This window comes from Necator americanus, chromosome V (assembly GCF_031761385.1).
Source record: "Necator americanus strain Aroian chromosome V, whole genome shotgun sequence".
NCBI classification, from domain to species: Eukaryota; Metazoa; Nematoda; class Chromadorea; order Rhabditida; family Ancylostomatidae; genus Necator; species Necator americanus.
Window position 1 is genome coordinate 36,252,256 of NC_087375.1, and position 24,910 is coordinate 36,277,165.

General features: G+C 35.2%; 1 protein-coding gene across 1 annotated transcript; it reads left to right on the plus strand.

Moving 5' to 3' along the window:
• Positions 1-95: 95 nt before the first annotated feature.
• RB195_016256 (uncharacterized protein) lies at positions 96-8,326 on the plus strand (the record flags this gene model as incomplete). Its single annotated transcript, XM_064207326.1, has 8 exons — positions 96-201; positions 276-418; positions 477-593; positions 1,323-1,427; positions 2,571-2,789; positions 3,002-3,115; positions 3,963-4,113; positions 8,205-8,326. The coding sequence occupies 8 exons, from the start codon at positions 96-98 to the stop codon at positions 8,324-8,326; spliced, it is 1,077 nt and encodes a 358-aa protein (XP_064063207.1).
• Between the last annotated feature and the right edge of the window lie 16,584 nt (positions 8,327-24,910).

The following is a 24,910-nucleotide window of genomic DNA, read 5'->3' on the forward strand; positions in this document are numbered from 1 at the left end:
AGCTCTTCCATTTATTCTTCTTCCATATAACTTGTCCCTTTTTTCGTCCTAAAAAGATGGAGTTTGTGGAATTTCAGGTAAACCGCCAGAATTGAATGGATTCCAGTACAAAAACGAATAACAATCTGTGTGAATCTAAGAAAAGACTTCTTTGGACGTTGTCTGGAAAAACAGACCAGGATTATTGCCTTCTCTTGAAAGGTTAAGGAGTCTTAGCAATTTCCCTTGTAAAATACCAGAACATTCCTCATGATTTTCGATCATTTCGAGTTCAGAAATCAAATACGTGGAAAAATTGCCCCGAGGTAAACTAAAACGAGGTCCAGAACCGCAACGCTCAGATTTTCAAGTACCAATTCCTGGATTCTTCGAATTTCTTGAGCTACCATCCAGTATTCAGCTTAAAGTTCTGCAATATGTAGGCTCCTTTGATTTCTTCCTGGGAAATGCTTCACGTTAACATCGCTCAACTTAAGTTGACCGCAAATGATGTGATCTCGTGCCGATTAGTTTGCCGCTCGTTCAATCGATTGATCATGGAAGGAGGTTCGGAGTTACAGAGACCGAAGATCGGCACCGTCGCCGTGTACCTCGTTAGTTCCCGTTCTTGATTCAAAGAATTAAATGCATATTTTAAGTTAGTTTTCTATTGTTGCTTTTCTGGAGAAATTATCCGAGCTGGATTTTCTTTTGGCTTGGTGGGAAATCCTGTTTTTTCTTCTCGGGAATTGCTGTGAAAAAGCGTATGGATACAAAGTTTGGGGTAAAGTAACTATCCGTCAGCATTATCTAAACGTAGAAAAATGGTTGATGCGCCCCTGAAAATAAAAAAAAAACTCTACAAGGAATTAAAATGGTCTCAAAAAATGAATATAACCTCTTTATGCGGAATTCCTGAAAACTTTTTCACGGGGAAGGAAGGAGTCCATCATTTTCTTCTGTTTTTTCTGCAGACTTTGCGGGAAATCCTGTTTTTTTCCTCTTTAATTGCTGTGACAAAAGCGTATGGATTCAAAGTTTGGGGTAAAGTAATTATCCGTCAGCATTATCTAAACGTAGAAAAATGGCTGGCGCGCCCTTGAAAATTAAAAAAAAGAACTCTTTAAGGAATTAAAATCATCTCAAAAAAATGAATATAACTTCTGGATACGGATTCGAACAACCAATAAAGCTGTTCAAAAATCCTGGCTCTCACATATTCTACCGTATAATCTTACAAAGTTGCAAAGTTTTTTTATTGCTCAGAATTTTTTTATTATTTGTTGATAGTTTCACAATTATTTCATCCTATCAGTTCAGTTGGTCATATATCACGTTTTCAGAAGGAATCTGTTCCTTTTGTTTGTGATCCTGAAATTGATGGGCTACAGTCAAAGAAATTATCCGAATTCCACGATGTTGCTATCACAGCATTGCACTTTATGGAGGTAATCTTCGCATAGTTTACTATTTGCAATTAAATAATAATAAAAATAAACAATAAATACGACTACTGTTATTTTTTCTCTCTTTATTCGAGTTGGACATAATATTCCTAGAAAGTAGCGTTCTGGTAAAATCCAGAAGTGTAGAAATTGTCGCTCATTTCACTTTCAAGCTAAATATAATATAAACTTTATTCTTATAAGGAAAGGTGATGGGATATGGTAGTGATGGCTCTCAAATCATATTTACATTTTGTATAGAAGAAAAAATCGATAGTACCTATTTTTATTTTCTGTTTTTATTACGTATTTTACTTTCTTATTTGTTGACAATTCTATTGTTTGTTTTATTATCTCCTTCCCCGCGAGTTCTCGTGCTGCGGTCGCACTGAACTAGAGACGTCCAGAGACTCCCTGAAAGATCCTTAAAGATTCCTGAAAGGTCGGGAGCAGGAAGGACGGTGTCTTTTCTCGTGCTCACAGGAGTCGGGAAAACGGGAGCCCTCCCGCTCTCACGTCGGAAAAGCCGATAACGTTCCCGTTTTTTTCGTGGCGGCCAATTTTTTTACGCCAGAAACTTGCCCAGTCAATTTGGAATCTTCCAGGAAATTTCCATGAATCCGGTCTCTGAATGGGATGGATTTTAAAGGCGGAGAGTTCTACTGTAATGGTTATAATAAGGTTACCAATCACTTAATAATTATGCTCTGTGACTGTATATGAACTGCAAATTAAAGGTGGAATTCACACGTGAAAGCTTATAGGCGCCAGCACTTATGTTTACCCCAATAGCCGCGACGCGTGCTCGATTAGAGCGGGATTTTGACTATAGACTCATTGTAAAGTGAAGGAAGAGTTTTTGAGCGAATGGCCAGTCAACAATGATTTTTATTTACGTTTTTGCTAGAAATTGTCAATGGAAGAAAATTATACTCATTGCAAACAGAGGAATATCCGAGGAAAAACGGTAAAAACATAAGTTGTTACCGGCTTTCAATCGATATTCATAGTTACCATTGCGTACGCGGTGTGTGTAAGTCATAGTGCGGCACTGCATGGACTATAAGAAATTATGTTATACTAGAATAAGAAATCATGAAATAATAAATTATTAACTATTTATATGAATTTTTTTCCTGATTTCAGGGTGATGTGTGCTCTTCATTCCTGGATTCACTGCTGTCTATTCTCGTCCGAAATCATGTGACTGTTCTCACGTTATCCTGTGTCGATGCTCATTTATTGTGTACTGTGGACGAGTTTGTCCATTTCCTTAAAGAAACGAACGTACGGACGTTGACAATAAATTCGGTGAAAATGAGACCGTTTGTGCACGAATTAATGCAGCACCACGTTGTTCAAAATGTAGGTATCCATGTGTTTTTTCTACCGTTTTCAGCTATTTCCGACGGATATTATTTCATTTTTTTACATTATCTTATTTCAGTTTTTTATATTATATTTATCGTTTATTATTATTAATTTCATCATTATTTTCATTTTTTATTGTTTTTTTTTGTTATTTTTATTATTATATTCTATTTATATTATATTATACTAATGTTATTTTTTTTTAGCTTCTATGCTTACTACTGTATTCTGTCCCATACGTAAACGACGCAAGCGTTGTGCTTTCATCAATGTTCCGTGACGGACCACCGACATTGAAGGATTTTCGTGTTCTTTTAAAGGTTAGTGATTTTCGAGAGGGTTTACTCTATTATTTCATTTTTAGCATTAGATTTAAACACATATTTTTGTGATTGCTTTAATATTAATTTTTTAGCATTTTATTTAAAGATGTGAAAGTATTGCGAACAGCAACTATTTGTAGATTGTAGGCGGAGAGGACAAATGTGTCCGGAATTGGCCAAAAAAGTACAAAAATCACAAATCCTAGCCTAAAATCATTGCTCGTCGAAATTATTCACTATTAATTAATAAATTAAGTGAAGTTATTGATTCGTATTTTATAATTTCACTTTGAAATTTCCGATTATAAGAGAAAATAGGGTAAAATCCCTTACAAGTTCACGACACTGCACGGCGTGTTCACGTGATATGTTCAAGTGCACGTGCGGTGAGAATTTGTCCCTGAAATTCGTCCAAGTTGTCCGGAACTGATGCACCTTGGCAATGATTTTTTGATTCTGTCATTATTTTTCTGGGAATATCTCAGACGGATATTTGTTCTAAGGAAAGCCAACCTACTAGTTTTCTTGCGAAAATTAGCTAGATCATTTTTTTCAATCAAGGAATAATCGAATCGGATATTATATAAGACTAATCAATCAATAATTAGAAAATAACTGCAGGTGTAGAGTTTTTTGATGTTTAATTTCGAAAAAAGTGGTTTCACAAATTTTAGCTTTATTTTTAATTTTAACTCTAAACTTGAGGTTATTTAACAAAAAAAGCGAGATTTTTTTTTGGTTCTCGTATTGAGGCATCTGTGTCAGCATGGTAAGAATGGATGAATAAATGGATGATGGATGATTTGCATGGAATTTATAATTTTGCTTCAAAAAAATAATACAGGAATGGAAGGATGGATTCGTGGACATCGTGCGATTTCACGTACGAGAACGTTTCGATTGGCCGAACAGAGACAAAATTATCAGCGGCCTCAAATTTCGTGTACGTGAACGAGATCGTGCGGCTGACAACTACGTTCTATGGAATTCTCGTGGTAGACGACTTCGTTTGCGAGCAAGAATGTATTTATATTTATTTCCCTCTCAACATAACACAATAAAATTTTTTTTTTTTTTTAATGGTTCCGCGACGCGTGCGCAGTTTATGCCGCACTTTTTCCGTCTGCTTCCCGCTCTTTTCCATCGAAAAGCATCTCACATTCGCTCGATTTCGCACTTACATAATTCCCTTCGAATTGTTGTTGTTGTTGTTGTTTGTTGTTTACTTGTTAGCCTCACTGTATCTGTAGCACCTTTGATTGTCCAAAATTTCGGTCCACCGATGTACTTCACTCGTTTTTTTTGCATGTATTTCCCCGGTGCACACGTGAAGATTATTATATGTGCATAATAAGAGGTTATTTCAGTAAATTATTTTGCTGGGTGCGATATTTTTCTTAAAAATTACGATGAGTTTTAGTGTGTTCATTTTTTTTCGGGACTAAAGACGCCTCTTCCGCTTTTTTTCTAATCGTAGGAGAACAAGGGGACCTTTAACAATTCTTATACACTTAATTATTACTACTTTATTATTACTATTACGATTTTATTATTATTTATATATTGCTTTATTTATTACTTCACTTTACTATTACTATTATTTTATTACTACTTTACTTTATTATTACTATTATTTTATTATTACTTATTTATTGTTAACATTAATTACGTGAAATGACAATAATTTGATGCGACGGTAATGGAAAGAGACTTCTGATTTATTCTACTATTATTTTTAATTTATTATTACATCTTCTATTCACTTACTTATCCGCTATAGATTATTAAGATAGATAATTGAAGATTGTTAAATAATAATATTTTATTTAATAATCAAGCCCGGAATATACGGGCCCAATTTTTGAATTCGAGCGCAATGCAAAAACGCGGATGTAATGCGCATAGAAAAAAATATTTCTCCTATAATTTCGCAGAATTTTCTCTTAAAAGAAAAAAAAATTTCCGAATCTTTCTTTTCCTACGTTATTTTGTTCAACTAGAAGAAGCGGTAATCTATATGGAGTTAAAATAAAAATATTAATAAAAATATAATAGGTATAGGAATATATTCTAATACTTTTGATATCATGATAGGTATTAAGAAAAAATCACTATTTTATTTTTATTTATTATTATTTTATATTATATTACTTTCTTATTGTTTTATTATTATTTTATATCAAAAATATTATTTTATTCCTATTTTCCTTCTCCTTTTTTTATCTCCTGGAAAAGAACCGGTTTCTTGTTTATGGTAGAAAACATCTTAGTATTACTATTCTTGACTTAATACGTCTTTCCTAGAAAAGTCGGGAAAAAAATCAAAACGAGCGAGAAACGTTTCCGGATGAGACATCGGTGACTCGTCCATCTAGTCACTTTTTCTAATCCTGATGTATCCATTAGTGACGTAAGTGAACTCTGGCCCTCAGGATCCCCTAAATATTCCCCTAGGTCCTAGGTATATCCTTTATTCTTCTCGTATCCGAATATGAAACGTATCGTCTGTCTAAAATTGACAATTTATCCTCTTCGTTCCCGTCACTGTCACTCGTTGTTTGTCAGATCTGCGTTGGATCGCGTTGAGGGGTGAGAGGTGTGGACTTCACCTCCACTTCACTCAGGCGGCTGTTTGCGGTGTCCACTGTTTACCTACTCGGAGGGTGATTCTTCACACCGATCTGAAAGGCAATCGTGCTCGCTTTTTTAGAATGGAATCAGAATTTCATCGTTGCGGTCTCGTTTTTTCACGTCCTCTCTGAATTTTCCTCTCATCCAAGGAGAAATAGACGTTTTTAAAGTAAATAGTAGCAGTAATAGTAGATTTGAGAAATATCAAAAGGATTTTTCCTCGAATTTTACCTATTCTCCTCTGTTCTTCAATTTTACTCCCTTTCACCCTCTCTCTCCTTATTTCTCTCTCTTTGTTTCTTTTTCTCTTCTTTTATTATATGCTCTGGTATTCTGAGATTTTTCAGGGAACATTCCTCACCTCATCACATCTTGTTTGAGGTAAAATATCCTCTCTCTCTCTCGATTAGTGACGAACCTCTGGATCATCGCTACAAATTTTTAAAAAAAAATCTTACGTTGCTAAAAGTTTTACGTTGACAACAAAAAATAAAAACAAAAACAAAAACATGACTTTTTAACTTTCGCTTCTTCTTATAATCTACCATAATTCTTTCCTCATTCCTATTATTTTCTTCTTCTCTTTCCTCTTTTTTTTCTTCCGTGCGGCGAAAGAAAGAAATCCGAGCGTCTAGTCAGGAACAATGTCAACTCGTCCGCAGCGTGAGGATTAACAAACACTTCAAGTTTCTGTGCACTCCGAGTCGTCGAGTCAATAATAGCTCAATTCTCCATACGCCAAGAGATCTTCTAATAGTTAGAGATTCCCGAAAAAATTCTTTTTGTAGATTTCCAAACGAAAAAAAATGGAGAGAACTGTTTCTTCGTGCTTTCGTTTCCAGTATATTGATGGGATAATTTGGTATGGATTTCCAATCTTTCGGCGTGGACAGCGCTAATTTTTGGTTTTTCTACGCTTTTATGACCAAGATTTTCCAGAAATCCTTTCAGGGAAAGCAACCTGCGCCCTTTAAATAGGTTAAATTGCATATTGTTATTTCTTTTGGCACAGGTGGAAGTCCAAAAAGGGTCCAGAGCTATTCATTATCTATTATTTGTATTTGTAACTGGATTAGTCACTTTAGTGGAAAAGCTTTGGTGCCAAATTTTTCAACGAGAATAAAAACGTTGATCTGATGGTCTCCGCCTATCATTACTTAGGGTTTTCCAATCTTCAGGTGATTCTGAATCGGAATCGAACTTGTGGACGCATTCCAAAGCGATTGACTAACGTCTAGCACTTTGTTTTTGATCCCCCAGTCGTCTAATTCTCCAGAATGCAGCAGTGCGCTTTTTTCCCTACACAAACTCTTTTTTTTTCTTTTTCTTTTCTTTTTTTCGTTCATTATTCCTTATTGGTACTCCTCCAAAACGTAGCAGTTCTGTTTTTTTTTTCCACACGAACTCTCTTCCCTGTCCTTTTCAAAGTCCTTACATTCCCAATCGTTATCGAATTACTTTCGACACTTAGACGTTTTCTTCTTCTTTTTTTCGAGTACCGTTATATGTGCAAAACCGGTTGAGGAGGCAGTTGTCCTCACCTGAATCCCATTTGGTGCTTTTTTTTCAACATGGGAAGCAATCGTCAACGAGGACGACATTTGTCCCATACGGTAGGTTTTGGAAAAAACGACGGGAAAAAATGGTGACCCAAAGAAAAAGGAAGACCCCTGGGAAAAAAGTTTGCCTTTTTCTGACCCGGAAAAACGTCGAAGCATTGGTAGGCGACTTTGAAAAGGTCTTTCGCCTGCTTGTACTGGAAATGCAACGTCTGGATCTTGAAAAATCCGCGAGTATCTGGAAAACCCCATAGGAAGAAAGGAAATTTTTATTATTTATTCTATTATTATTTATTTATTATTTATAGTTTATTTATTTATTCACTATGGTTATCCGCGACCGCAGGAATAAATAAATAAATAAAAACTTTACGTGAAGGGAATAAATTATTTATTTATTAATCTCATGATTATCTGTAAGCGTATAGACAAATAAATAAATGCGTTAATAAGAACTCTATAGGGAAGAGGGTAAAAAATTTGTTTATCTATTTATTTATTCATTTATTTGTTATATTCTTATCTACGAGTATATGAATAAATAAATAAATAAATAAATAAAACATCATAGAAAGCGAGAAGAGAGTTTATCTATTTATTTATTCATTTATTATATAGTTATCTATGACTATACGAATAAATATGTAAATAAATAAATAGAAAAATAAGTAAATAAATTGGTGAATAAAGGTTTATAGGAAGGGAGAAAAGAAAACTTCGGAAATGGGACCTGCTTTCATTCCCTCAATGGGATCTAAATTTTTCAGGATTTTGGTGATCTTACAAGAATTGTACTATTTACAATAGATAACCTAGTTGATTGCAAATAACAGATGCGAGCAAAAAATATTTTAATGATCCTAGAAATATTAGTGACAATAATGTCTTGTTTACAGCTGGTCTGCGGATCTTCGGGGAAGATCCTGAAAATTATACGCATTCGTTCTCCTTGGAAGAAAAAGGAGTCGCATCATTTGTTTTCATGAAGCAACCACAATACGCTATTTGTAGTCGCTGAATTACCTTCTCATTCTCAATCCAAAATCCACAACAACAAACAATTATTATGGACATCCTCGAATTTCCGGAGTATTTTGCTATGCGGTGGAAAACGCGATTGTTGGGAATTTTTCTTACGGTAAGGTCAGAGTTTCGCCTGTTTACACATTTTTCTTTTCTTTTACTTTTCTACACATGAACTAAGACGAAAATAAAGAAATTAAATTAATTAAAGAAATTAATAAAGAAAAAACAAAATGGAAATTTTCTGTGGAATTAGATAGTTGAAAAAAAGCAAATTTAAAAATCATGTGGAGCTAAAAATTCTCCACTAATCGTCAGAAAAATTCAGCCGAAGTTTTCTTTTTCCTTTTCCTGAATATTTTGTCCATGATGTCAGTAATAATTGTTTTGTGGATTTTTTCAATTTGAAAAAAAATTTGCCTATGTGCTCATAAAGAAATAAACAAATACGTAAATAAAAACTTTATAGGAAAGTGGGTAAAGAATTTATATATTTATTCATTTATTATATTGTTATTTACGAGTATATGAATCAATAAATAAAACATTATAATACGGGAGAAGAGAATTTATTATTTAGTTATCTATAAGTATATGAATTTATTCATTTATTATTTAGTTATCTATAAGTATATGAATAAACAAATAAACAAATAAATAGGAAGATAAATAGATTTTTTTCGTAGATCCCAGTAGAACGTAGTGCAGAGTTTAGGGAATTCCCTAAGTAAAACTACTAGAAAAGTAAAACTACCCAAGTAAAACTAGTACTTTTGAGTGCTAGAGTAGGAAAATTTGTGGAATTTGTGGAATAGGGGCTTATTCGCGGCGGACCCTCGCCAGCGGCTCACGTGCTTACACCTCCGTCTCTGTTCTTGTCCAGGAATACATGCATCCGTACACAAATGTTTGCTTGCCGATGATTGTTGTTGACCGGAACGATGCCGACCGGTTATCCTCTCGACTTGCCGCTCTCTCACGAAAAATTCATTTTATTTGGATCTCTTTATGATTTTATCGATTTTTTTCGCTGACAATTTCTCGGGATTCCCTGGATATTTTCAGAGTTATCCTGACTTATTGCTTAAAACGTGCTCTGAGTCAGAAAAGACATCAAGATAGCCGATTTGGATCTAATTTGTGTCAACTAGGCTTTTCTTGTATATTTTTTCTTTTTCTTGCATCTTCTTGAAATTTTGCCAAAGAATCGATTTTGATCGATTTTGTTGTATTTTAGCTTCCTGGTCTTATTTTTTGTTGTTCTTAATTTTTTCTGGGGATTTTTGTGCGATTTTTTTTGTTCTAAAAGTGCTTGTGTCGGGGCTCCCACAGAAAAAAATGTCGCAAACCTCTTCCTTTTCTTTTCTTGCACGTTTGCTCTCCCACTTCATGGGCTCCTCAAAAATTTTTGTTAGCTACTAAGTGATTTGGGGCATATTTGGCAAATGTTTTTTTTTTGATTTTTTCAAATTTTGCGTAAGGAAACGTGATTCTAATTTATTAATTACTCTTTTTTCTCAGTTTGTCAACGGAATAATTTAGGTTAATAGTTGGTAAAATAAGTTTAATTAGTTATTTTCCGGCTGTTCATACCAAACCTGTTTTGCTAGGGGTTATAACTGGGCCTTAAATGAATTCCGAAAGAGAAACATAACCGAATTCTGTGTCGAAGTGATGAGAAGGTTACGGTAGGTGTAGATTTCTCTTTGCTGATTTCTTTATTTGCTCCGGATTTCTTGAGTGCATAGTGAAAGGGAAGGGACTCCAATTAATCTGTCGAAGTCTATTAATCGGAAATAATTACATTTTTAATTAAATATTGATTAAATAATTATTAAATAATTATTTATACGTTACTTTTTCTAATACAGTAGAAGCCCTTCAGATCTTCAGACTCAGATTCATATCTTTCAAGCTCTACATTCCAGAAATATTATTGTTTCAATTTCTCATGGATAATTGTATCCTAAAGACGGTTTTTTTTTCCCTTAAAAAAACCCTTTAAAAAAAAAAATTTTTTTTTTTTTTTTTTCTTTTTTTTAAATTAAAAAAAAACTCAAAATAAAAAAAAAAAAAAAAACAACTTATTTAAACAAAAAAAAAAAAAAAAAAATAAAAAAAAAAAAAAAAAAAAAAAAAAAAATTTAAAAAAAATAAAAAAAAAAAAAAAAACATAAAAAAAAAAAAAAAAAAAAAAAAAAAAAAAAAAAAAAAGGAACTACGTCGTTTTTTATGATCATTATTCTTGATCTCACATCTCTTCAGGGTCATCGATCCTATCCAGACTAACAGTGTTTAAATAGCCGTATTTACGTACTATACTAATAAACTAAAATAAAAACAAAGCTAGTTAAGAAGCTGTGGACATTGTTGGCGTAAAAAATGGAAAATAAAGTCTGAATTTCAAGGATAAAACGCTGAATATTTTCCTCAAATTTGAAAAAAAAGAAGGAAATCCAATCAAAAATTAACCAAAATCAATTCTTCATCAGAAAACTCAGAGAGGTATTTAGGTTTAAGTAAGTGAGTAGGTAAATAATAAGTCTTTAGGAAAACTAAATCCTATACTTTTTGCGGAATATCAACATTCGAATGAGAAAATTTTGGAAATTGGAAAATTTCGACGCTCTCTTCATCGTTTCATTCTACGGAATCCACTTAGTTGATTAATTCGAATCTTCATCATTTTTTTAAAATTGAATTAAAATTTAAATAGAATTTTTTTCAAAGAAAAATTTCCGTATACTCAAATTTTATATAAAATTGTCAGACACAAGAGTCTTCAATTACAAACACTAGGAAAAATTTCGAATATTCGCTCGACTCGACTGAATATTCGGGCCCTAATAACTCTGGAAATTATAAATCGATCTGGATATCGAATATTGGAACAACAACGACCGTAGAGGAGCCGCTAACTGCTGTTTTTGTCACCCTCTCATTATACTGGCTTAATCGAATGCACTATAAAATCGGTCCCCGCTTAAGATCAATCGCCGATATCCAAAGAATATCCAGGAGATAAGGTGTCTGGGGCCAATTTGTCGTCTTCGATATGATGAAAGGCTTGGTTGTCACTGGGGCGGATTCGAACTCCCAATCGATCGTTCAGAAACAGTCGAACCTCTTACCGGCTGCGCTACACTCGCTCACAATGACTGTGGACATCGAAACTCGTACATAGCACATGTAAATTTCCCTATCAAGTCAGGATCACCTCAAACCCTTTCGATAACGAATGCCCGCGTTTTGTCGGCGATCGGCGGTCACCTCCGTCCTCCGACGTCGACCTCGTTTTCATGGAAAACTTCATTAACAACGTTTGGTAACGCAATTACATGCGTCGGATGATTGGACGAGGAAAACCGTGTCGCGCCTCGCGCTTCTGAATAGTTCTAGGTCACGGCGACACCGCCGGCTGCGCCGACTAAAGGACCGCGGCCGGACTCGTCGTCCACCACTTTCGTGCCACTTCACCCGTTTTCGTCGCGTCGTTAAGCGCCACTAAAAACTGCCTTTCGATGCGAATGTGAATGTGAACCTCTGACCGACCGGCTGGGACCGGGGCGAAAACTGACGTCAAGAGGGCAAGCGACGTGCGTCCGACGCGCACCTTCGTGGACGTTCGTTGGTAACTGGCTATTTGTGATTTTCCCGTTTATTTGCGCGTTTAGCCGTCCGTCCGTCCGTCCGTCCGCTACTCACCGACCACCGACCGTCATTAGCGTTTTGTATGCCGAGCAGATTATGGGATGGGTCCTCGGAAGCTCTTCCGCCTGCTCACGAGCTCTGTTCCTAACTGTTGTGCTATTTAGCATACCTATTATCTTTTTTTTCAAAGAAAGTAGTCTCTACCGTATCGTTTAAGTCCCGTCAAGGTCCCATCTTGACAACTCATTCACTCTCATTTGTAAACAGCTTGATTTCACTCACATAACTTCTTTGTCGAAAATTTATCGCCGCTCAATTGATGGGGCCGCGGGGAAAGTGATGTATCCTGAGACCGTATCCAATATATTTCTCTTTGGAAGGATAAATACGATAGAAACAAAACCATTGGCGACTTTTCTTCTCCTTTATTGCTGTCCTATATTTGATTTGATTATTCCTGACGATCCTCACACTCAAACTCAGTGCACTGGCACTTCGTTTCGGGACCCACTCGATTTCTGGAGAAATATTTCCAGCAGTATAACGAGTGAAAACATGTTTCCGTTGCGTCTCCGTGCGTTTTTCCACGAACAAATTTTTATTGGATAGCATTGTGTCCAAGCAAGGAACATTTTTGGCTGGAGTACGTTTATCCAAGTGGAAAATTTCTATTGGATACGGATTCAGGAGAGAATAAATATTTGTCGTTCGTAAAAATAAGTGAAAAATCAATGGCAAAAAATACGTACGTATACAACAAATATTTATAGAAGAGCTGAATTTTTTTCTTAATTTTATAGTCATTCAGGGAACGTTCGTAAATTCTCAACGAATCTCTGAATTACGGTCGAACGCATTTGCGGATCTCATGCGGAATACACACATCAGAGACTTTGTCTTCATCCTTTAATTTTTATCTCTAAATTTTCCCGCGCTCATGTTCTTCCCTTCAGTCGCGCCTCCTTCTCCACTTTTGTTTTTTTTTTCTAAATGCGGAAAATTCTCGATCACTGCCGTTTATTGCGCACCAAATCTGAGCAATAAAATTCTTTATTGCCTGGTCGTCTTCGCTCGATGCTTTCGGACATTTCGGATCAGTTATCTGCTGCAATTTGGCCACGCCCACACCATTTTTTCGTGGTGGTCCTCACTGGAAAAACCTGTAAAAAACGCCATAACAGAATTTACAGGTTGTTCATAGGAAATACGTTTAATTTTTGCTGGAAAATCGACCGGAAGCAGCTTAAATGTTCACTTAAACATTCATACGAATTCTTTCTTATTTCGTTCGAAAGACTGAGTTTTCGTGGATTCAAAACTTGTTCGGTACGGATATCTGCCGTGGATTTTTTTCTTTCAGTTTATTACAATCGAGTTGACGACCGAACGTTTCTTCGGATGCTTTGCATGCCTGGAAATTTGAAGCTTTTGCAGATTTTGCGCGGGCGCCCACAGGCGCGCGCGTTTAACTCCAGAAACTTGCTCGTGTCTGGACTAAAAATTAATCGAATCGCTTCAATGAAGATGAAAAATGCATCAGTTTACCCAGATGAAGAGCATCCGGATTGATGTAGTGCTTTTTTTTTTGCAATTTTTTTTTCTCAATCATTTAATACAGCATGATTTATTTGATATGTCATAAATCTTCCGGAAATCCAGGAACGTCAAAAATTTTCTGGACTCTCGTCATCACGGACATTTTCATGTGCTCATATCATTATACTTAACGATACGAAATAAGAATCAAGCGATTGCGAGCAAACAACTGAACGATTTTTTCCTCCTGAAAAAAATTGATTTTGTCACATTTTTCCAAAATCAAAGTTCAATCAAAGTCCCTGGTACACATTTATCAGTATCGATGTAATGATTGGCTAATATAGTACTTAATATATTAATAATTTAATTAATACTGCAGTAAGTATTTAGTTCAGTAATTAATATAATAATAATTTAGTGAATTAACAACAATTTATTATAATATTTTTATGATATACTAAAATAATAATAAATGTAATTTTAATTCTGTCCCCTGTTTCCATCTTTATTGATTTTCACATTGGTTTTCTTTCTTTTATTCAAAATCAAAGATCAGTCAAAGTTCCCAATACACGTTTAGCAATAAAAATACGGTAATTTGATAATATTATAATTTATATAAGAGTAATAATTTAATAATAATTCAATAATAATTTAATATATTACTATATGTTAGGAATTATTACGATTTATTATTATTATTAATATATATTACGAATTACGGAAAAATACGTTGGGTAATTAAAAGTGGAGTGAGGCGCCAAAGATCCTTTATTTAATATTTGTCTATTATTTACTTATCCTTATTTATTATTTATTTGTTACTCGTTTATTTATTTTATTTTTATTTATTTATCCTCCTTTATCCTTTATTTGACATAATAATAAAATTTTATTTGATTAATAAAATGACAACTTAATATATTATTGATAATTTTTTATCATAATTTTTTTTCAATGGCAATGTTCAATATTCACCAGTTTTATTTCTCCCTTATTTTTTTCTCATCTGTTTCTCGTATTTTTCTAGTCTCAAAAATTCTCGATGCTTCTTTTATGGTCAACCATGAGTCATTTTAGGACCTCAGTGAGTTCGGTGTCTTCTTAACGGTGGCCAGATCCAAGTTTGGCATCTTTTTATGGAGCCAATCTTCTCTTAAAATTATCATGTTTATTATATATTATATATTTTTATATATACCGTATCTTATTTATTATATAATTAATATTTTCATCTATCTAAACCATACCAGATTTTTCACAGTTTCTGGATTTGATAATGGAACGATAATCGTTGCCTGATGCCGGTGTTTACATCAACAGAACTGCGTGGAGTCATCCGAGGACCTGTTTCGTTGCTGATGTGATTCCTAAAGTGTACGTAGTGGTTTCTCGTTTTGTTACGTTCAACGTAACACAACGCAATAAAAGTGACCAGATTACTTCTCACATAGTAGCGTTGGAAGGAAACTACAGAAATTCTAGAATTTTCCTTTCATAATATTACAAAAATAAAAATTACAAAAAATCCTAGAATTTTCCTTTCATAAAGACCACAAAAACTTGCTCACATAGTCTTCGTTGGGGATGAATGGATTGGTGGGCGTGGCCTAGTTGGCCCAGTCACTTATTTTGCTGATCACTTTCTGAAGGGTGTCGTAGAGTCCTGGGAAGAGTTCTATCTCCTAATATTCTTATTTTTATAGTGTCTACCGTTTTCTGTTTTTTTTCTTCTTATTCCTTCTTTTTTCACTCATTCCATCAGCAAATAGTCCTGTATTCTTCCCGTACGGGTACGGCCATCACTAAAAAAAAACCATTTCAAAGTGAAATTAATAGAATTCAAATTCTAAATTAAATCATAATAAAATTAATAATAATTAATAGTTAATGTCATAATAAATTATTAATTAAATAATTCCAAAAAATTCATGGGCAGTTTCTAAATTCACCGACAAATTTTACGTATTCCCTCCTCAGTGTCTTTCTTTTCCATGAATTTTCCAGTTTGCAAATACGTTTTTGGGATCATCACTATATTTTTATGGCGTATTTTCTATTTTACTTTATATTATTATTAATTATATTATTATATTACTATTTGTTTTATTTTTATTATTTTTATTTTTATATTATTATTTATATTATTGTCATATTTTTAATTATTTGTATCATATTTATTATTTTTATTTTTTAAAATATTTTTTCTTTTTTTTTCTTCCTATTTTTGAATAGAATTCTTAACATCTTGGAAGGTGGAGCAAGCGGAAGGGCATTGATGGTGTGATTATTTCGTGGCACATCCATAAATATCGTATCAAACGACGAAATCGAAAAAACGTCGGCTACTTTACTGGAAACAACGTTCCGGAGATGATGAGGATCAGATGTCGTGATCATAAAACGGAGCCAGACGACAGAGCACATTCTACGTCTCTGACCCAAATTCTGCTACCGTAGGGGAGTGGGGGGGGGGGGGGGTTCGACGGGTCGGGGTTCGGATCGCGGATGAGTGAAGATGTGGGGCAATCACCCTCCGCTCCTCGGCCGGCACCCGCCTCACCAGCCCAGTCCCCCTACGCGATTCCCGTTTCTGCTTGCTTAACGCATGCGATCCGCGTAGTTCGTCATTTCGGAAGTGTCATTTCGACATGTCGTAGCGGAAAAATCTCGAAAAATTTCGCAGATCTTCTTTCTGGTGGATTCACTTTGGCATTCACTTGTTTCGTTCGGGGCGTTTTTCTTTTTTCCTTTTCAATTGGTTGCTGGATTAAAGTGAACACACGCACACGATTACGCAGTATCGTAATTCAAAAATTCTCCTGAATCCTTCCAGTTTCAACTAAAACTCGTCCATCTTTTTGTAAGAAAAAAAAGAGAGATTGAAGATGAGGTGCAGTTTTAAATTTATTTCATAGTTTTTCTGATCAGCTTAGTTCCAATGGAATTTTAAGTCACCGAAACTTATCCGATGCAAGAAATTGATATTTATTTATTTTCCTATTAGAGTACATAGTCGTCCGTGATTCTTCCAGAGCGAATTAAATTTTATTAGTAAGACTTCGTAGTGATTTAAGAAGCGTTTCCCTTTCCTTGGAAAAACCATTTCTATGGTGTTTTGATCAGAAAACCTCGAAAAAAAATAAATTTTATTAATAATTAATTAATAAAAATAAGTTTGAAAAATAATTTAATAAATAATAATAATAAATTTCGTGGAAATATTTTCACTTTTTGATTTGAGTAATATTTTCTAGCTATAAAAATTAAATGTAATATATTTCTCTCTGTCTCTGTAATTATTGTTTATTCCGCATTATACAGTGCATACAATTATTTCTAGGAGAGAAAAAATATATTTCTACGAAAAAAAAATAAATCGAATAAATTATGGATTTAAAAAAAGAGACAACAGTATATTTTCATCGTAAACAGATGAATTTTGAAGGAGGGCTATGGAAGTTTACAAGAAAGGTGTAGGAGGATTATTTTACAAAAAATAAAGGAAAAATAAAAAATAAAACAAAATTTTCTTAAAATTAAAATTTCCTTAATTAAATAAAATTTTTAAATAAGGAAAATAAAAATAGAATAAAATAAAATAAAATAAATTGCCGTAGAATCAAATAAATAACACAGAATACCGTATAATTTATTTAATTGTACGGTATTTATTATTTCTAGGAGTTTCTGTGGTGTGACCCCGCCCTCTTTCACTGTTTCCTTACCATACAGCGGAAAGCGAAACTGTTTGTGGTGGTTTTCGACCGGCCGCGGACCTGTTCTTCCTAGATAACATCGCCATTCTGACTGTGGGTCTCACCACGATCCGCATCTTATCAGTTATTGGTCATCTTCCCTTAACCGGGTACAACAGCAGTTTTGTTGTAGTCAGGTGAAACTCGTCCACATGCTGGGATTTCTCCACATGCGACGAGTTTCCGTGAACATAAGATTGTGAGAATTTTTTTCCTCACCGTTCTATCTTTTGTTCGATTTTTTTTTGTTCGTATTCTGATGATCTTCGGCATAATAAGATGATTTATTGATTTTTAATGAGCTATTGTTATTAAAATTGTTATTGATTGTTCATTTTTATTTAATTCATTTATTGATTAACGTATCGGCTTATCGCCTTCTCCAATCCAACATGATCATTTAGTGGCTACGTTAATGGTTGAAAAACTAAGGTTAGAGTTTGTCCATAGAGTTCTGGAGAGATTTTCGCGTTTAGATTGTATATTGAATTAGGCAAGAAATCAATTTCATTTTTTTTCATTTTTTCAATTCCCTGATCACATGAATCACATGAAATTCCAGAAAAAATGGTGAAAAGATAGGTTGATATTCTTCGCAGCAGAAAAAAAAACCGGAATCTGTGTAGATAATTTTTTATTTTTTTTCTAATTTTTAATAAATTTTTTCTAACGAAGCCAAAAAAAAACAAAAAAAAATAAATGTATAATATAATATAAATATAATAATAAAATAAAACACGACTTCGTGGATTTCGTGCCAAGACCTTCAAACAATCGTTCTAGGATTTTTTTCTCAAGTAGAACGTGCAAGAAAGCCTCGGAAATCACGTGCTACTACTCTTCATCTCTTCAAAAAACTCCTCCACACTTCACTAATGCCAACATTTTTTTCTCGTGGGTTTTTTTTTCTGAAGAAAAAAATCCTGAAGTACTATAGTCGCTAGTCGCCCACTAAAAACAGGTTCAACGGTAAACATAAGCGACATTCATGAGTGGATTTACGAGTGGATCCACAATTTTTCAACGAAACGAAATCTATCCGTTGAAGTGAATTCATTTCTGAAGGGGACGAGTTCTGTACACATGAGTTGGGACCGATTCATTCACTTCACATCGGATTATGTTTCACGATCTCGCGCGCGGGGAGCGAGCGCAGCAAGATTTGATCTACGCACTTTTGACCTGCCGAGGAAATCAAAAGTTCATTGTGCACCAATGTGCACGACGAGTGAATCCGCTTACCTCGTCCCGGATTTGCCCGTAATCTCCCGCCCTGCGAGGCGTCAATTTTTAAAAATCGCTCAAAAGTGTTTTTTTTCTGGTTTGTGTTGTTGTTGTTGTTTTGTTGTTTCCCTTGGATTCTTCGACCTGGGGCCACCAACTTTTTTTTACTCGTTTATTTCAATTAAAATGCGCGCGTATTCTTACATCCTGGGATTTTCTGGATAATCATCAATTTATTTTCTTGACATTTTTCCCTGTTAATCATCCATTCATTTTCTCTGTTTATTTATTTATTTTAAACGAGAAACGATACCACTATACATTACCGTATACAAATATGCTTCAGAATCTCTTCAAACTCAGGTTTTTTTTCCAAATATTACGGTAGAAACCCCATAGAAGTCACGTGTTCCCTCTTCTCCCTTCCTCCCTTCCCTCATTATTTGTGATATCGTTATTGTGACAGTTGTCCTGTTTTCTGTCACATAAAACTTTATTGTACCTGTATTTATCGATACCGGAACAATAATCGTAAATTCTTATGTGTTTTCTTTCGACATTTCACATCCTTACGATTGTATCTTGGCGTTACAGCTGCTGCAGAGGTGTGCATCGCTATTAGCGCAGCACAATATCCAGAAAGTAATGACTTTAGAGGTGAAACGTAACGAAAATGACCTAAAATCAGTAGATCCTTAGGGGTTTCTTCTTAATAGAGCTCATCTAGTACTATAGTATAGTATTATTGTTTAGTAGTATTGTAGTACTGTAGTGCAGTAGTACTGTATTTTTTAGATAAAGTGTGCACCGTTTCTTTTCTAATTCCTTTTTCGCGTTATTTGTATGTGGGCGGGGCGTGTGCTGGCGTCGACCAATGGCGCAACAGCTCTCAATTACAGTAATAATAATAATAATAATAATAATAATAATAATAATAATAATAATAATAATAATAATAATAATAATAATAATAATAATAAACAAAAGTATAGTATAACATAAATAAAACAACAGAAAATATGTAGTAACATAAAAAAATAATGTTGTAAAATTTAAAAAAAATGAACTATAGATGATAAGTAGTAAGTTTATTTAAAATAATAATAATAATTAATAGGTTTCCTCAATTAATAGGTTTCCTCAATGTTTTGTAGTTTCTGGATGAAATTTCTTTCACAACTCCTGAGAAATGAAAAAAGTGATAAAAGCTGCATTTCTCAAGAATAATTCGGCTGATTTCAATCATTTTTGCTGCATTAGGTCAGCATTTATGATTGGAGCACGTTTGTTGGCCGTTGCTGGCGAGAAATAGAAAGAACCGCCGGTTTGCACTCTTCGTGCTTGAATGACCAATGAATGAGGGAAATGGAATGAGGGAAATGTCATAACACCGGAACAACGTATGTATGTCGGTTCTTCCCTATTGTTTTTTCCCAGCCTAGCGTATTTAGGCTTCGTCCTCTTTTTTTCCTCGCCTAAAGGAGGTAGTTCAAACCTTGAACTAGTTTTCAGTGTAGATTTCACGGCTAACAGGTTATCCGTCGTCGTGGTCGTTTGTCGTTTGTCGAAGATTTATTTGCTCACGTTTCCACTCAATATAAGGAGGTTTTCCAGTCGGATATGTCCCGGTTTTGCCGGATTCGCGAGCGCTTTTCCATTGCTTCGTCCATTATGGCTACCTAAGCTCGGCGCCGATGTAGTGGGCGAAAGGATCAGTTCTTCCTGGATTTTTTCCCCATTATTTCAGCTTTTCTAGCTTTACTATTCGCTTAATTTCTTATATATTTATTATTTATTTATTTTTCTATTTGAATGCCAAATAGCAATCAAGTTATATTTTAAAAAAAACAGCTGTTCTTAAATTAAAAATCTTTAAAATCAGTAATAATTTGAACTTAACGGATGGACGACTTGGTTAAGATTCTGGTGCAAGGATCATTGTCGAATAAGGCAAGTCACAATTAAACGAACATTGCTGGATTCGCCAGAAATTTCCAAAAAATCGATACCTATTTATCACGAACAACTCCAACGCTGCTGACAACTGCAAAAATATTTTTCGTACAAAAAAAAACAATCAAGATGCTTAAAAATGTGGTTGAAAAAATTGAGAATTCGACACGTGAGCTTAAAAATATCCAGTTTAACTGTAGAGAAACAATATGGGGCAACAATGAGCTGTGTGGGCGAACCGACCGTGTCAACTCAGTGTTTCTATCGCTCCTGACATAATCTAGTACTATTTCATCGATTCCGGAAAGATGAAAGGATTAGTTGGCTTAGCGAGGAACCGAACCATTGACCGTTCACTCTTAGCGGAGCATCTTACCACTGCGCTATACGCTACCGCTTCGAACTTTTTGTCATAATTTAATAATTTGAAAAGTTTGAAAGGGATACTACTTTGTTCTCCCATTTCCCTCATTATCCTCGCATTACTCAGCTATTTTTATTGGCTTTTTACTCTCCGTTAATTATGTGAATTCCTTCCGTTGACGTCGATCAATATGGATGGATCGGTCCCATTTAATGAGCGGTCTCAGTCCCATGGATGCCGCTGAGTCATTTCGTACATATCGGAGTTAAACAGATCATTGCTGATCATATACATTAAAAGGGGAGTAGAAGTTTTTTTTTGGATTTTATGACTCGTTCCATAAAAGGACTATTCTCGTCCACTTTCAAGTGATTCATACCGCATGGAGAACATGTCCCCCTCCCCCTCCCTCTCCCCCCGCATTCCGAAGTGTCCAGGAGAAACGACGTCCAGTTTCCTACAGAGTCGCGAAGTCGGGCACTACTACTTTTTTCATGATTTAGTAGGAATGAAAAAAAAACAACTAATATTCTTTTAGTGCTGCCTACTGCTGATTACCGCTTTACGCCTCACGCCACGTAAATTTGCACTAAAATCTGTAATAGCACAGCCGGTTTCTGCAGCAGACGATCGTACTTGTACAGCGGTTCCTGTTATGGTTAGTTGAGTCAGTAAGGTTTTTCGAGATGAGTAAGCATAAAATAGCCGGTATCGGTACGTACGTCGTGCGTTGTGTACAACTGTACGCAATTACGGAACTTCCTTCCTTCTTGCTCGTGTAATTGATAATGCTTCCATATTCTGCTTTCTTTTCTGTTGAGGTTGGCACGGACCGGAAAAATGGTAGTGGGTTGGTTTTTGTTGACTTTTTCATAACGTAACCTTAACCAAGGACATATGTAATTAGGATACTGTAGATTCGAAGTTGAAAACAGATGGTTGGTGCAGAAAATTCAAAGAAAACAAGGTTCACAGTGCCCTGAATTTTTTTATATTTTATATATAATACATTTTATTCATTTATTTATTTATATTTTTATATATTTTATATGTAAGATATTTTTCTTTACTTTTATTTATTTATATATTTTAAATATAATACATTTTTCTTTACTTTTATTTATTTATTTATTTATTTATAATTTTATATTTTTTTATATAGATTTAAATTGACAGACCATTCTCGCTACCTCGCGACCTGATTAGGATTGGAGCAGATGTTTTGTCTGGAGCTGATTACAAAGCAGCTGCCTATTTTCAAGCTACACATTTGTCAAAACGAAATTTCTAGAAGTTTTTTTTTAAAAGAAATCAGCGGCTCACCTGCTTTCCGATGATTTTTTTCCAACATTTGATTTACCCCATTTCCAAGGGTTCTGATGGTTTGCGGACGAATTAATCCGTCCGAAAACGGATTTTGGGACAGCGGTGTGGTAGCGGCTAGGCTTACGTACAAGTATTAAGATTGTTTGATTTTTCTGATATTTTTTTCGCTTTACATACGGTAGAATGATTTTTCTGTTGATCGCCTAGATTTTCTCAATCTCTAATTTTATACTAAAACTGAAACCACATTCTGGTAGACGAATTGATTCTGGGAATAATTATTTGTGGAGGAAAATTAATGGATTGAGGCAGAAACGAAGCTCATCAATTAATTATTAATTATTATTACTATTATTATTGTTATTTAATTTTTTCGCAGAAAAAACCAATATAACATAAATATAATAACAGAAAATATATAGTAATCTAATAAAAATAATGTTGTGAAATTTAAAAAAATATCATACATCCTTTCCAACTTTGAAAATGACCTTGATTGCGAGAATGGCCTGTGCTTTATAGTGTTCTTCGCTTCACTTGAGATTTAACTTTGAAATTACGTGACGGGGAAAAACTTTCCGTGAATCGCTCGGATTATTCATTGTGTATGTTTATCCGCACAAGGCCGTCGTCTCCCGTTGTCGTCCGCGAACGTCGAGACCTTGGCCGCGTCGTCGTCGGCGATTAATCTCGACGTTGTCACCTTCAACGTGATGTTCTTCTAACGTTTACCAATCGTTCCGTGTGTGTGTAGTACAAATCCACCGAACCTACGTTATACCGTATAGCTGGGACCTTATCGAATGTGAATATTTGAATGAATGCTCGGAAGTGAATCCACTTGTTCGAATATTCGAGTGAATTTTACTTGTAAATATGTTGAAATTCTCTACCTTCCATCACAAAATGTAGAAGACGTTGACAATATGCCAATTTATTCAAGGAAATTATGTTGAAAAGCATAGTTCACCTCCTAACACCGAAATTCGAACAGATGCTCAGAAAATTCGAATGTTCGAATATTCGAAAAGTGACAACACCTGAACATTTCCAAATATTCGAGCCTATTATTCAATATCGGAATTTTTTTTTGTGAAACACATACTTGATACTTGATTGTTTTCCGAGTATTTGATTAGTTGAATATTCGGCCTCGAATAATCGTATACAGATATTTCCGAATGTTCCAGAAGATAAATCAGCGTCGAAGAGCGTCCGAATACCATCGGATGCATCTCGCTGTCGGCTTCATTTCTAGCGTAGCGTGAACTGATGCGTTGCGACGATCCGACGACGATGATGGCTTCGCGCGGCTGCTTTCTGCCGCCGCCGCCGCCGCTGACCTCTTCTACCGGAACTTGTCGCGCGGCCTCTCTTCATTCACTCATAAACCGGTCTTCCTATTTAAAAGCGAACGCAAAGAGTACATCCGAGCATAGAGACCTCGACGAGACTCGATTTTTTCCTCATGCGGACATATGTGACCGGATTTTTTTTCTTGAGGTAAGAGCAGCTCAAGTACACGAGGGGCGGAAACAGGAGCGGCCGTGATTTCGACGATAAAAGAGGCAAATTACTGCCATTTCAAATATTACCAGTTCCTATATGCGGTGGAAAGGTCGTCATTTTGGCATCGTCCGCCTATCCGCACCGTTTTTTTGGTCTCACCTATGACGCAGGTCCCGAGCGGATTCGCCGAATGTCGTGCCGCAATTGCCGGCAGAACCGACCTCTTCTTTCTTCAGTAATCCAGATTTTTCTTCTTTTCTTCTCGTTCCTCTCAGATATTTCCATATTTTTCCATGTTATTTTTCCTTTTTAATGGCTTCGCTAAAAATCGTTGACTAGACATGGATATGCATCCATAACCGATCCATGGACACAACTCGTCCATCGGCGATGACGTCTGACTGCGGTATGGCGAAGAAAAAGCAAAAAAAATCATTACCATGTTCTCATCTCCATCTATAAACCTACTGTGTATTTTTGGGAAATTGTCTTTAAGACGATTCTGTGGCAATCTCCTGTGGTCTGTGGACGAGTTTTCCATGGGAGAATTGAGCCAGATCGGTTCGATCCGGGATCAATTATTCGAATTTAAATTTAAAGATCGATTTCACATCACCTTTCGCTGAGTTGATCCTAGCAATCTTGTGAGCTATTACTTCAGAAAATCCGCGATCAGAAGCTCGGGATCTTCATCCTGCATTCCGTCCGTTCTTCTGGCGCACTTACAGTAGACGCTTGTGTGTTGGGACCCTTATCCTCAATGTCGATGCCGTCCCCTTTGACGCATTGCAACGATACGGTTGGAATTATATGCGTGTTGCCGGAGTCTGCCGCGCTACGTTTATACTCCAACGCAGCTGAAGCGCTGTGTGCGTAGCGCAGCACAGCGCTTCAGCTGCGTTGAAGCATAAACGCTGTTCATTTGACCGTATCCTACTTTATTTTTTATTTTTATTTTTTGTTATTTTTATTTTATTGAAGCTCACTTTTGTGCTGTCTATTTCAGTGGACGGAGAGCAGCAGAGGATTGGAGATGGTTCGGGGAGAGGAGGGGATTTTGAAGTTTTAAAAATTCATTTGGATTCAAATAAAATGAATTTTGATTTTCAATGTAGTTGAGTTTGAATAGTCCGTGAAAGAAAACAGAAGCGCTTCCCACCATCTTTTTAGCGATTTTCAACGAGTTATCATAAGTAAGAAAAAATTGCGTTCCCCATCACCTTTCAGTGATTTTTGAAGAATTTTCATGATTTTT